Here is a 15047-nt window from a genome sequence, read left to right as displayed (position 1 = left end):
GAACCACCCTCACAAAACATGAATGAAGAAACCAGGTGCACGCAGTCGACAGTCAGCACTCTTGTCCCTTTCTAGGTTATCTAACGATGTCAGTTGTGAAGCAATAAAACCATTTTATTGCACCTTCTTGTAGATCTTGTGACCCCTGGATCCACTATCTACTACAGTGCGTTGGGCCTGAGATTGTATACAAGTCAAAGTGAAGATTTCAGATTTAAGTAAGAGTCCGTCTCTATAAAGTCTTTACTTGTCACTGAGAAATGATTCTATATTTACCATGTCTCTGCAATGTACTGGCCTGGAAACTTCCTAAATTTACGCTCCGTCCCTTCAGGAATTCCCGATGTTGCAATTGCAATAATTAATGCAAATCCAACCAATCCCCCTTAATTCTGCGTGACCTTGCAATGCTGTTCACTCACCGCAGCTTCTCTGCAGACTGGATCTTCGCTAAGTTGTGTCCCTTAATGCATCACATCTGAGCTAGTAATCGGAGCTTTCTAATGCTACGTGGTGTTGCTTTCTTGAAGTAAAACCTGCACACAAAGGCAAATGACGGGTCCACATATGCCTAGAAGACAGCAAATATTCAATGTCAATCTATTAATATGCAGGACACTCTTGGAACTTTAAGCAGAGGTTTGATGTCTGCACTGCACTGTTACTGTGGTAAGACACTGTGTGTAGTAAACTGTTTTACTATGTGCACTATAGACAAAGTCATCACCAAATCTGGGGAATGGAAAACAGACAAATCAAATCAGAGACAGAGTTGCATCCATCCTGGGTCAAGGTGAGTCAGACTTGCACTGATAGCGGTAACATTACGCTCATGTGATAGCATTGAGAACACTAGCGTTTGATTAAAGGGTAGAGACCAAAACAAGCAACTACTTTCACCTGTTCCTGCAGATCAATATTTTTTGGGGGAAAGCTGCGGTGAAATCTGCCATTTTAGGCTGCAACAATCACAAAACATCTGCGGGGACTGAATAAGGGACAGTTTCTAACACATATATTTAAGTATTTCCATTAATGATTCATTTGAAAAAATTATTTTGAAGTTATTCAAATGTTGGTATGTATGAATAAGAACCTGATACAGAGACATCAGAAATTCTATTTGTGTTGTCAGTGAATTCGCTTTTAATCAGGGAAACTTGATTGAAAAAAAAAAACAAAAACAAAAAAAAACACAACAAGCAGCTGCACGAGCTCCAGCTAAGACAAACTGTGTGTTGGATGTTCAGGCTGCATTTATACAGACACGGGACGCTGTGTTCGAATGACGCTCCGAGGGTCGACATCGGTGGGGGTGTGCTGCTTCATGTACGGGTGTAAGTTTTCACGGCCGGCATCAGTGATTCAGCACAAATATGGTATTAACTGCTGTGTAACATAATCCAGCGTTTACTTGCAGGTGCTGTAACAGGCCAACACAGCACTTTGCTGGATGACATCAAAGTGTGTTATAGATAAAGTTGAGCTAGATTAAATTTTTTTTTTCCCCCCCAATACACCGAGGCCCCTGTGGTACGAGCTCCCGATGTGTAGAGCACTTCGCTATTCAAATGGATGAGAAGGGCTGCAGAGCCGTGAACTCTGGTCTTAGTGCCATTGTCTGTGTGCTGCAGGCAGTCGGTACATTCAGTGCCCCGGTTCCATTTCACGCAGCCAGAAATGTCACTTCCAGTACAGTCCTGCAGGTAACCAAGTCACTCAGCCACTTGCTAAGTTTAGAAATGGAGAGTCTACGTTGCCTAAGCGCAGAAACTGCCAAGTGCAAACTGCTGTTTATGTGCCTGTGGAGTCGGAAACAAGCGGCCTAATGCTGGTGCCCGTCAGGCTCCCTCTTCCTGCTCCCTCACTCCTCTCGAGGAAAAGTCAGCACTCGTGGGCTGAGCAGACAAACCCCGCAGGCTTCCTGCCGTCTGGTCTGTCTCAGCATGCTTAGTGAAAGCAGAGCCTGAGTGTCGGCTAGGAAGCAGTTCTTACACTGCCCTTTTACTAAAGCTTTAATAAAATGGGCTATTTTAGTGTTTGCTGTAAAGGCCGTCTGCAGGGGGTCTTTATTGTGAGGTCTTGCCTGAATGTCACCGTGAACTATCACTGTGGATCCAGATTCAGCTCAGTGTGTGCAGAGTTTCTAGATGCCACTTGACTCTATTGACACTGAATATTATGACAAGCACAGTTTGTTGTGTCAGACTTAATATTCCAGCCCGTTACCATTACAACAGTAACTATGCCTTTATTCTGTCCACAGAGCAAACAGAATATTCAGTCATTTCACAGTTAGATCCAACAGAAAACAACGTAAAGCTGCTTTCATATCTTTCACTGATTGGCTGCAGGTATGTCGTCCACATTTCCATCCACGCACACATCGTAATGCTTATTCTCTTGAAAGTCGTTTTACAGGCAGCTAGCTTATTGTTTCAGCTGGTTTTTTTGGTTTGTCCTTTTGGCTTCATCGCGTGAGTTCAGGGTCGTGGACGACTGCCTTTACCAACTGAGCTACATCACGTTTCAGCTGAGTAACGGACGGAAACAATGTTCACGTTTGGGCTTGATTAAATTTTAGTGTTTAAAAATACACTCTGAGCATCCTGTGCCAGATTTACGTTTGCCACTTACCACTCTGCATGCACTCAGTGTATCCGACTCTAGGGCTCAGTGTGACATCACAAGGGGAGCAGTTTTAGCACAGCTTGCCGTCATGTTGGGAGACTCAAAATTGGAGTAACTTAAAAAAAAAAATATCAACAGACACATGAGTTCAGTACAGTTCCCAACATTCGCTTTCACCTTAAAGCTCATTTTTCACGTTTCCATAATACCGACCCTTTAAGTGCCAACCTCCCCAGTGACAACATGAGTAATAAAACACAGTACCTGTACATCAGCAGGAGCGATTACAGCATATCATGGTAATAAACATGCACAGTAAGCATCTGTTATTCACTAACTGTGTTAGGTGCATCATCGTCACTCATACTCTGCGTGCATACACATTTTAATCTCTATCAAAATGTGTTGATGGCTGGAGGCTTTGAAGTCAGGTGTGCATCACTGTAACACAGCCTCACATGCCCTACATTTCTTTATTCTAGCTCATGAAATAAATAAATCTTTTTACCAACATTTCAGTTTAGGCTTTCAGGATATAACGCAAGCAAGTTCTTTAATTTGCATTAATGTGTTAATGAATAAGACACACACACACACACACAGCTCTTAAAAGAACAGTGGTGCTACAAGAAGTGTCAGCCACTCAGCCAGTATGTGGCAACAACCATGTTATACGTTTAGATGAACAAATGGTGGCTGATAAAGACATTGGCCATTGTAATAAATCTGCTTCATTACTTTAAGAGTGGCTACGCCTTTATTATGCTGCCGTGTTAATGAAGCCCTACTAGATTCATGAAGCCACGCTAGATTAACTAATTGTCGTTTGGATATAAAAGCTCCAACTAAATGTATGAAGCCAGTTTTCAGTTGAGTGACAGCAGAGCTCCTGGTTTCAGCTTTTCACTGGATCACAGATACGGGAGATGTGTAATCAGGCTTGGCAGAAGTGTGTTCATCTTCACACATACAGTATTGACTGAAACCTCTAAAGATCACTGGAACATTATTAATTCCTATTTCATTACCATACAGTAAGTACCAACACTTCAAATCCTCGAAATGTGATTTATTTATGCTTTACTGTGGACCAAGCACATTCCAGTCTCTGGGTCACAAAAAAAAAATGATTATTTCATACTTCAACTTTCATAAAAGTTGCTGGTGAATGAGATAAATACAGCCAGGTACCTGAATGACTGGCTGAGGATACTGTCAAATGCCTACAAACAACTGAGAGATGGGACAGTAACAAAAACACACCAGCTGACGGATTCCAAACCACCAGCAGTGTGACAGCGTTTTAATGGCGCTGGACAAATACAGTAAATTGCCTCTTTAAAGACTGTGAAGCAGAAGTGTTGATTGTGCAGAATGTGGAGGGAGGCTAAGCTGCCCCAGAGGTAAGAAAGCAGTGGGAGAGGTGTTGCTGAAAAATGAAAAAAAAAAAAAAAAATAGTATCTGCTTGAAATAAATGACTTCCTGGATGAGAAGAAGCACGTCAGGAAGTGGGGTTGTGCTGAAGCGACCACACAAGGTAACACCACTAACGTCCTATAGCATTTTAAAAGCCCCGCCAGGCTGTGTTTGACTACTAGGTTCACCAGAGCCAGGTATCAGTTCCCTGAGAGCATCACTTCCAACGAGCTTGGATCGAAACACGGAGTGGATTTAGTGTTTACCGTGTTCTGGAGAGCGAGGGGCTACACTACTCAGCTGGAACCTCCACGACATCTTGGCACGCTGTCATTGGTTGGCATTTCCACTTTTTCTACCCCAGCTAGCTGAAGGATGAGGCCTCCGTCCATAAAGACTTCGGTCCATATATTTACAGATTTATTTCATAGTTCAGACTTGTTCGGCATCAAGCTTTCAAATACAAAAGAAATCTAAGGGGACAGTTTTTGAAGTTTCAGACTTAGTATCCAAAACAAAAGGCGAATATCTGACTTGACCGATAGATAAAATTTCTGCTGGGTTTATAAGAATATTAAGAATTCAGAGCATCAGTTCAGACGCTGGATTGTCTGTATTATTCTTATTCTTATCAATTTGTGGGATTTAGGCAATAACACCCGAATCCTATTTTCTAGTCTTAAATTGCCTGTTCTAATCCTTATAACATAGTTATGCAGAAAATATTGACAGGGTTTCTTACTTTTCTACTAAATGTACAATTAATTGACGAGTCACTGATTCGGAAGAATCAAATGTTAGGAAGTTCTTTCGTATGATTTCTTACTATATTTATTGAAAACCTTGGCATCCCCTGAAAAGATGGATTTTGTGCTGATGCCAGTATTATTAATATTGTGGTTTGTAGTCCATTCGAGGGCAGAGCAGGGCAGGGGTGGACCGGGGTGGCACTGGCCCAAAACCTAATGGGCCCCCTGGTGTAAACCCCTGTCAGAGTGACGAGGTAGTAGGTACGTGCTGTAGAACTTTTAGCACAATGGGAAATGACGAAAACTGAAGCTGTAATAAATCACCATCATCATAATACACAGTATGTACATTTAAGATGGTTTCGTATATTTTTTCACAACAGAGTTTTGTAGCAGTGTCAACCGGGCAGATCATCTCTGCAACGGAGGGACTTTCTCCTCTTCCCTGTAATAACTGTGTATTATTTTTTTGTTTATGACTATTTTATGCATTTCTGACCCTGAACAAGCCCTTAAAAAACACACTATTAGCCTATTATTAATAATAATAATAATAATAATACACTTTATCATTTCCAAAAGGTTTTTGAAAAATGTGAGTTTAAAACCTTGGTTTGGCCACATTAATAAAAAAATTTCAGATCCGTCCCTGAGTCTTCTTGATTTCACAATTCAACTAGAGACGCACAGTACTTACAAATAATAAGCTATACTTTGATAGTTTCACAGTGTTTAGTTGACCTCATCAAGACCCTCTAAGCACAAGCAATTTCTTATTTGGCTAATAGCGAGGACCAATCCATAAGAATGGAAGCATCTCCATGCGTATTAAAACTCGACCCTGACAGAGTTCCTGGCTATTACCGTGTGCTGTGCATCCAATTTTCCAGGCGACAGCTTAATGTTGCATCAATGAATTAATATTTCAGAGGTCTGGGGGAGCCCAGTTTGTGTGCTGCCTGTGAGGCTGACATTACAGAATCCTGCAGACTGTTATTGATCAGGTTAGTGTTCTACAGGCCCGGGTGATTACTCTCAGACAGACTGCAAAACAAAGGGTTCACAAGCACAGCTTCTGCCACAGCACAGAAGCCAGCAGGGCACAAACGCTGGCAGTTAGATAAGCAATGAGAGAGAATAGAGAATAATGAATCACTGTGCTGTGCTCGCTTACATGAGGAGGATTCTGCTTTTGCAGCACTGGATCGTTTTTCTAAATATTACTGATTTTAAAACGGACAGACTGCAGTCGATGTTTGTTCCTACACCCCCCTCAAGTTGGTATGAAGCTCAACTAAACATGCAAAGCTGCAACAAGTTAATAATAATAATAATAATAATTTGTATGCAGCATCATATTCCTCCCAGTTGTTTAAGGGGGTTAGAAAGGACCAAAGGCAGAAGAAAATTGCCTTAAATGTACATTAAGCATAGAGCAGCACAGCCTTACCATCAAGCTCCTCCACAGAGATGCTGGCCAACACATCGCTGTCGCTGTCTGAAAGTGAGCGGCTCAGGTAGTTCCCCTTGTAGAGCAGGCCTGCCGTCACATGGTGGAACGGCATCTTCTCCCTGTGAGACAACACAATGCAACAGGCCTGTTTAGAAAGCAGTGAGGGGCAGAGACCCTTGGTTTCCCAAAGGCTGGTCCATGTGCAATAAACCTGTTATCAGTCATCCACTCACAGCCCAACGTGTTCTGCACCTGATTTCACACCGGATGCCCTTCCTGCCACAACCCTCCCATTTTTTTTAAAAATCCAGGCTCGGGACCAGCACTGAGGTTGCCGGGCTGGGAGGTGGGATCCCAACCCGCAGCCTTCTGCATGCCAACCCAATGCTCTACCACTGAGCCACCAGGCCCCCTTAGTAAAGTAGACTCATGACTAGAGGTAAATGTGAGTGGAGTTTGGTGCATTAGAGTTTGTGCGTGAGTATCGAATGTGCAAATGTGACTGAGGCAATGAATTATTCAATTAAAGTGAAGCCCAGGAGCACAGATGGAAAATAACGGCACGTAGAACGGAGAGATTTGGACGACTACTTCCTTCTCTCCAATTGGATTTCATCTCACATGGTTTGAGGAGGTGCTTCTGAGACAGAACGAGAAGCTAAAAGTGGGCTGAGATTTTACACCGAGTGCAGAACACTGAGCTGCTCTGAAGCCCCGGGATTCTCAGCAGTTTGTCTCCGTCACCTGTCGAACTTTACACGATGCTTGTGCAGAGCCAAGTAAGCATCGCAATTACAGGAGTCAAACATCGTCTTTGTAAAAGTAGAGAAAAGCAGATTCATTCAGCCTTTGGATCTTATTTCATGCAGGAAATGAAACAAGAAAAATCCATTCTTTTCTATTAAAAGCTTATTATCAATGTAAATTCACTGCTAAAAACGGCGTTAAACACAAACCAACCTATTGGTTTGCACTACAAGTGGTGTTATTATTAGATATTGGAAAAGCGAATATTCAGATATCACAAATACATGTGCTGGTCAAATAATTAGAATATCTTCACAAAGTTGATGTATTTCACTAATTCCATTCAAGAAGTGAAACTTGTATAATGTATATATTCATTCCACACAGTCTGATATATTTCAAGTGGTATTTCATAAGTGTTATTTCAAGTGTTATTTCATAACAAGTTTCACTTCATACATACATTTCAGGCTACTAAACTGCATCAGAAAATCAAGTCGAACATCGGATAAAATATTTCAAAACCACAAGCAAAAGGAACTAAACTAAACTGAAAAGAATCTAGGTTAGAATATCTGTGCTGCCTCCATTTCCACCTTGCACAGGCTTCCAACACCTGCAGTGCTAATGTTTCACCGGTTGGAGCTGCTAGCCATCAGTTACCGCACAAATTGAAAAGAGGCCCCTGCATCTTTCTTTTTTGTCAGTTTAATAAGCATACATATCAAGACTTCTGCAAATATGCCTAAAGGTCCTTCACAACCAGCTTTCCTTTGAATTTTCATTTGCTAATTCATCAATTATTCAGTCACTTCTCAGCCGTCACTATCAATTTTACAATCATCCCTCTTGCCCACTTCCATATTATTATTACAAGCCAACCCATATATTGTCTGCTGTTTGACATGGGTGTGTGCTTTCCTGGGTTTGCATTGCCGCAGCCAATATGAAGAAATATTCATTATAGTGATTTACGTTGCCGAGACTGAATTTAAATCTTCTGATATGATCAGCCACGTCATTAAAACCACCCAGTGGATTAAAGCACTAAGACATTTTATTCCAAAAGGTCTGGAATGAGAAATTAATAGGAGCCAGATCAACCTCTAACAAAGTGATGGAGCGTGTGGAGAAAAAGCGGATCTGGCTCATGTCGTGTGCTGCATGGCTGCTTCTGGAACAGGCTTAGTGACTTTTATTGCAGAATGAATATCAGAGGGGAACAGAAACATTTCTGTGCAAATATACAGACAAGTGCATCAAAACTCATTGTGAGGAACCTCATCATGCTGCAAGACAATGATCCAAAACACACAGTTAACTCAACAAAGGATGTCAGAGGATGGACAAAGTCCATCACCAGATCTTAACATTTCTTTAACTCAACAGTTTAACAAGTGGAGAACCCCCCAGTTTCTACTCCGTTACATTTATCTGATGGATGGAGTTACTAGCTCCTTCACTGTTAGTGGGATTTTATATGCAACACGGGATTCATTAAAGTTACGCACCGCTGGAGTTCAAAGATGTGGGGAGCAGGACAGCAGTTATTTGAGCTTCCTACTGTTGGATCTTTTTAATTTAATCTTGAAAACTAGTGAAACAAGTCCCTGGTGGCCAATTTTAAATCAACTTGCAACCACAAATGTGCAATAAGTTTCTCTGAAGACCGTTGTTTGTCGCCACCAGATAGGTAATAAGGAGCTCATGGGTTTGGCTAAACAAAACCTTTATAACTCAACTGAATTTAAATACTAATGTGATGGGAATATCATCTTTAGATGGACATTTGTATGGATATTATACAGTAACAAAATGCTCTAATTATCTGTTCAATACAAAAATACTATGTGAAGCCTCATTGTAGCTTCTAATACATGCAGACTATCTGCTTTTGTCTGTGTGCGATTCCTGCCATGTGGATCTGGAAGAGCAAGGGCAATGAAACCCCAACGCTGTGGTCGGTGAACAACCCGCTCTTCCTCCTGATCCACATGGCACATTAACTCGCCGTCAGTAAAAATTTACTGCAATATCTCAGTGTAATATCACCCAAGGTTAAAAACATGTTTAGTAACAAAGGAGACCTGATCTTCAGCCCCCTTAGGAGGACGGCGTCGAACCAAGAGGTTCACAGCCTTTAGCATCATTACACCTGATTAAAGTGATAAAGGTCTTGGCTGAACAAGCTAATTTGCCCTTTGGGAGCAGAAGACTTAAAAATAATAATGTTTGTTTTGCTTTTTTTAATCACTTAAATCAGAAAATGATTAACCTCAACCAAATTTCCTCTCTGGCCCCTCATCAAGTAGATATTCACTGCATTCACTGTGATATATTGGTGCAAAAGTAGAGTAAGGACGGCAAATTGTTTTAATCAAGCTAATTGAATGAGACAAACACGAGAAAGTATGAAGTCACACAAGAACACGACACTAAAACAGAGAAAACCTCGCCGGAGTTTTATGAGATAGTAGCTCAAATTTTACATCACTTCGAGGCCATTAGCTGATGCCGTTATCCAGAGTGACTTTCAGTCAGCGAGTGCACGAAAGAGTCGAGAGTCAGCGTCTGATTCAAGGACACGTCGAATTGTCGGGACACATTGTTGTTGATGGCTGCACTTTAATCACAGGAACAACCTGTGGCTCTGCTGTTTCTGGCGCTCAGTGCAAACCCGAACGTGTTTCCATGCTAAACAGGATTTTCACTGACTTCCCAGGAAAAGTCTTCCACAACTCTGCGGTGCGTTACCGATGACCGTCCGAGCTTTACTGAGCCAATCCGACTCCTCGTGCAGGACTACCAATCAAACCCCTGTAGAAGTTTCATGCAACGGATGCAGAGGAATGTCAAGCTTTTCATGAGCCAATAAGGACACAAGTGGACAGTGTGACATCGCTGTCCACTTCTCTGCACTGGCTTCTGGCGATTGCTCAGATTTGAGCCCCCTTTTTCCCTAAACACCCTCAACCAGGTCTACGCTCTGCCAACACATGGTGCTAGGTGGTTCCATACCACACTCTGCCAAAGATCCCAAGAAAAACTCCTGGAATGAACTACCATCAGTAACTGTGGCTGATCAGCAGCCCCACTCCAGAAATGTATAAACACTTGGAATATGCAGCGCTTCTCCATCTTCCTGTGTAAATAAATAAATGTTTGTGGCATTTGACCTGTCAAACTCAGCTATTGGCTAAATATTTAATATTCCAATGTTTCTGCATTTCCTTTCAAACTTTCTGCACACTATCAACCAAACTTTGCAGCTACAGATTTTCAGACACTGTACCTTCATCAGATGCTCTGATACCTCATATATCCAAATGCTCTAAATGCTTCTGAATGAAATGCTGTTTTTTTTATTGATTGGTTTAAGCAATTAATGTCTCAAAAATGCCAGGATAACTACATGTGGATCTGGATTTGATTATGTTTTTAAAAAAATAATTTCCAGGTCAAGCACACAAACTATTTCAGATGAACTGATGGTAAAAAAAATAAAAAATATTACTGCAACAATAAAAGTCATTTTAAATGTTCCCAGAGTGTCACAGCAGAAGTGAACCCAATTACAGCAGAGACATGAATAGAAACCACCTCCACTAATGTTGTAGACATTTCTTATAAGAAAAACACCACCTGTACCGACACCTCATGGTTAAGACAAAGGTGACACGATTAATCAGAAGACTCTGACCTGGAAGGAAGAAGCAGTAAGCTGCAATTAAAATGCTGCATGGCCTCAAAGAACCAACGGGAAGAGACCGTGAACTCATTCCTCTCTGTAATCTTGTCCAGCCACTGGACATCAAGGATTTGTGTCACGCCTCAACAGCACAGAGGTGTGGTGGAGAGACCACCACAAAGGAATGTTCAGATTTACTGAAATGGCACATCAAAGCTCTGGAAATCTTAAATGGCTCCAAATCTGACCACATTCCTTCGGTGACCAAAAAGTTTTGACTTTCTTGCCTTCATCGGTTAAAAAAGCAAGAAAAAAAATAAAGCCCAATACAGACCTGTTCAATTTTCAATCCTTTCAGTTTATCCCATGAGTTCAGGGTCGCCACAGCGGATCATTGTCCGCATGTTGATTTGGCACAGTTTTTACACCGGATGCCCTTCCTGACGCAACCCTCCCCAATTTCTACCGGGCTTGGACCGGCACTGCACAGCTGGGGAGGGGAAGGGGCTGTTAGGGGTTCAGTGTCTTGCCCAGAGATACGTCGACATATAGCTGGGACCAGGGATCGAACCACTCACCCTGTGGTCCATGGATGATTGACTTACCAACTGACCTACAGCCTTGTATATTCAATTTTCAATTAAACCGGTGGCAACCTGGGGTTCAGAGTCTTCCCAAAGGACACGTCAACCTGTTGCCAGAAGGAGCTGGGGTTCAAACCTCCAACACAGTTGCAGACAATTGCTCCACTAATTGAGTCAAAGCAACCCACAGGATTCACATTTGCCCTTTTGGAATAACTGGAAATACTCATAAGATGATTTTTGTCCTACAGTAATGAAACACTGCGCACCCCGACATAACGCTCTGTCTAGTAGCCACAGACCAGTTAACCCTTGGAGTACCCCACCTCTCCATTTCAATAAAAACTCACTCATCAACCTGTGACCACAACAAACTAGCCCCTCAACTCTTAAAGCGTGCACAACCTGATGAATCGTGCAGAGCTGATCCGAAGCTTTCTGCCTGATAAGGAAGCCAGATGGCAATTTCTCGCATCAGCCAATAGCAATGGGCCCATTCTGAAGGGGGGGGGCACAAACACACACGAGGAGAACACCATGTACCAGCAGCAACCACATCAATTTACACAGTAACATCTTTACAATTACTCAACTACCAGGTTATCAGCAGGATGTGCTGTCACTTGTCTTTTCAAACGGTACAAAGAAGACGCAGTGTTCCTAACACTGGCGTTTCCCAACACGCGAAAAACTCCTGAACTGTAAACCTCAAAGAAAGGTCAGCTTTGCTTTACGGCTAAATCCCCCTGAATCACACACTTACAGCTACAGTAAAGGCTCCTGCCAACCTCAGTCAGTCAAACTTTGATCAACCTTTCATCAAAAAGGAAACAAACATCACCTTAGACATCACAGGTTGATGCACGGTGACATTAGCAGAAAAAAAAAACCCCTAAAAAGTCTCCAGCTGGAGAGTGAAGGTGTAGTGTTACCAGCCAGGAAATCACTAAACTGTTAAGACACAGCTCAGTCAGGCTCCTAGTCAGTTTCATACACTCGCTGTGATGGTTCCACGTCATGAGGCAGCTCTGTTCCAACTGATGACTCCGTCCACTCATATGGATCAGTGTAAACATGGTTAGCCTTTAGCAGTGCTGCACGCAGCTGCACCAAACACACACACACACACACACACACACACACAAATAATCAGAGAAATCAAAATTGAAGAAAGATAAAAACAGAGCAGCTTCGAACAGTGAGTCACGATAAAAACAGATTAATTAGCAACTGCCTTTGATAACCAAAATGTATCAGTTCCCAAATTGTGAGAAATATCAACAAGTTATGCAACACATGTGTGCGTCCTCTGTATGTTCTTTAAATGGCATTCCAGTGCTACGGCTGTCACACCTAAGGTACTTGAAAAGGCAGCCAACTCAGTAAATAGGCACTTCATTCATCAGCTGCTCTCCAAAGTGAGGAGAGAGACGGGGACATCCCATCAGAAGTGCCACCTCTCTGCACACAGCTGTCTTCCTGCAGCAACACACTGGCTCTGTCTCTCCCATGCTGATTCTTACCCATAGTGGTGGCTGGGAGTGTACTCAGCGGGATACTGCAGCACAACAGGCTCCCTCGCCGGACTCTCCATCACATCCACCGTCCCAGCGCTCAGGTATGGGTTGCCCGGCAAGTCTCCGTTAACCTCAGAGTGTGTCCCCACCGGCGGCGTGCTGGTGAGCTCCACCGCCTGAGGATCGGGCTCTGTGACCTCCTCCTCCATCAGACTCTTAGATGCAGTGGTGCCTCCAGCGGCAGCAGCCGACTGCCTGTCCACAAACCACTGAGCCCGACCGCTGCCACAGTTTGGGCTTGTCCCAGAGCAGCAGCATTGGTCCCCACAAACCCGTTGTGAAATATTTGAGCACCGAGCGCAGCAGGTACAACAGCTCCTCTCGTGCTCCACTGCTTGGCTCCTCACTTACTCCCCTCCCTCTGACTCCCTCTCTCCCCTTTGCTCTCTCTCTCTCTCACTCACTCCTCGCCAGTGCAAACATTCCTCCACATAGGGAGACAGAGTGGAGGGCTCATTAGTGAGTCCCAATGACAGACTCAGCACCGTCTGCCTGCAGCTGTGTTCACAGAATACACAGGGAGAGGCTTGAGGGAGGGAGAGAGGCAGAGACTCAGACAGATGAGAAAAGGAGGGATGGGATGTAGGCAAATATCCAATGAGAGACTAACAGAAGCTGACAAAGACAGACACCGGGACAAAGTAGGACGCATGGTTGACAGATGAGGTGAAAGACTGTAAGTGTGTGGGAGTGTTGGACGACCACAAAACATACACACATCTTTTGTACCCCCCCCCCCCCCCCCGCCACGAAGAAAATACAAGCTTTGACTGAACAGAGAGGGACAAGGACGAGCGCGCCGTGCGTAACAGCGTGCGCCACTGTGTGGAGCTAGAGCGCAGGTTGGACGCTGCGCGACCGGATTATGGTGCGTCCCGACGGGAGGGCCCACACAGTGGGAGCTTCGCAGAACCTCTTCACAGCTCCAGTGCATGGTAGCGACCTCAAACGCGCACACGCACACACGTCCTACAAGCTGTTCGTCAGCAGCGTGACAGAAACTGCGTTAATGCGATCGCCACCGTGCGCTCATCCCCGAAAGGTGCTAATGTCGCTGTGTAGCCGAATTAGGAGACATTCTGCTCAGACATTCTGTTGCATTGGGACCGAGTGTCTAAGATTCCAAAAGGCGTTTAAAAGCTTAGAAAACTGCACGCGCGTGCCAAGGAGACTTTGCAAAAACAGGTGTGTCAATTAAAAATTTTCTTGCAAAAATCCCATTAGAATAAAAGCAAAAGTAAAAGAAGAAAAAAAAAGGGATTTTTACTTATTTTCAAGCCTCATTATTTCGCAGCAACCAAAACTGTAGAAACTGCAGCAGGTATGAAAACCACATCCGCAGGTTCTGACCCATCCAAACAACAAGTGGGGGGCCGATGGGGGGGGGGGGCAAGATATTAATAGCCTGTCTAAAGAAGCTGCTCCTCTTCACTTTTCCACTTAATTTATTGCCCAATTTGCTCAACTTACCTCTGAGGGTGTTGAGCGCGTGCAGGTGATCAGCCAAATCTTCTAATCGATGCCCTCCAGTTTAGAGGCTTGAGGTGGTCTCCTCAGTCTGCCTCGCTGATCGATCCGGACCGCTGGCTGGAAAATTAATGTAATATTCCTTTAGTTGGGGAATGAAGTGTTGCCATTTATTTCCATCACAAAACGATGGACAGCCACGGCGGACGGTTTGTGGGTGTTTCCCCGATGTGAAGTCCAGCAGGAGGAGGCCACTGCACCGCGCAGGTGGACTTTCCAAAGTCATTAATGTTTAAGGTCTTCTCTGGTTCCACGACGGTTCCGGTTAAACGCAGACGCAACGAAGCTCAATCAGCAAAAGAGCAACTGCACCGGTCCGTTGATTGAGGGCAGCAAATCCACAGACTGAACAGCAACACACGCACGCGCGCTCGCGCACAGGTGCCATGCGCCGCTAAGATTGACGAGAGGAGCCCGGTGTCCACAGAAGACGCTCCAACCCAAACCAGTGAGCATCGGAGGAGGAGAGCAGCCATTGGCTGATTCCCACTTGCCTGCTCGAATCGGTTTATTGTGTCATGTGCAGCCAAACACGCTGTCTGCACCATTTATAAGCAGTTAACGGAGCAAATATCTTATATGCAAGTAAAACTGTGTCAGTGCTGATTGATGCCACAAAATTCTCAGGTTTTGTGGCAGGTTTGGAGAGTTTGGCGAAAAATGGGGGGAAAAGT

At 43.8% G+C, this 15047-nt stretch overlaps 1 protein-coding gene across 2 annotated transcripts in view; it reads right to left on the bottom strand.

Annotated features, from left to right (window-relative positions):
- Positions 1-14821, bottom strand: part of caln1 (calneuron 1) — a 48500-nt gene extending 33679 nt beyond the window's left edge. Inside the window, exons 1-2 of one of the 2 annotated variants that reach the window (XM_067508538.1) lie at positions 14317-14821; positions 6248-6369 (exon numbers count right to left, since the gene is read on the bottom strand). In XM_067508538.1, the coding sequence (XP_067364639.1) occupies positions 6248-6362 (115 nt within the window). In that variant the 5' untranslated portion in view covers positions 6363-6369; positions 14317-14821. Of the gene's footprint in view, positions 1-6247; positions 6370-12792; positions 13551-14316 lie in introns of those variants that run through there. The other variant, XM_067508537.1, reaches the window with a different exon arrangement.
- Positions 14822-15047: the final 226 nt, after the last annotated feature.

This window comes from Channa argus, chromosome 6 (genome assembly GCF_033026475.1).
Source record: "Channa argus isolate prfri chromosome 6, Channa argus male v1.0, whole genome shotgun sequence".
Classification (NCBI taxonomy): Eukaryota; Metazoa; Chordata; class Actinopteri; order Anabantiformes; family Channidae; genus Channa; species Channa argus.
The sequence above is the reverse complement of the archived record's forward strand: the minus strand, read 5'-3'. Positions and strand labels throughout refer to the sequence as shown.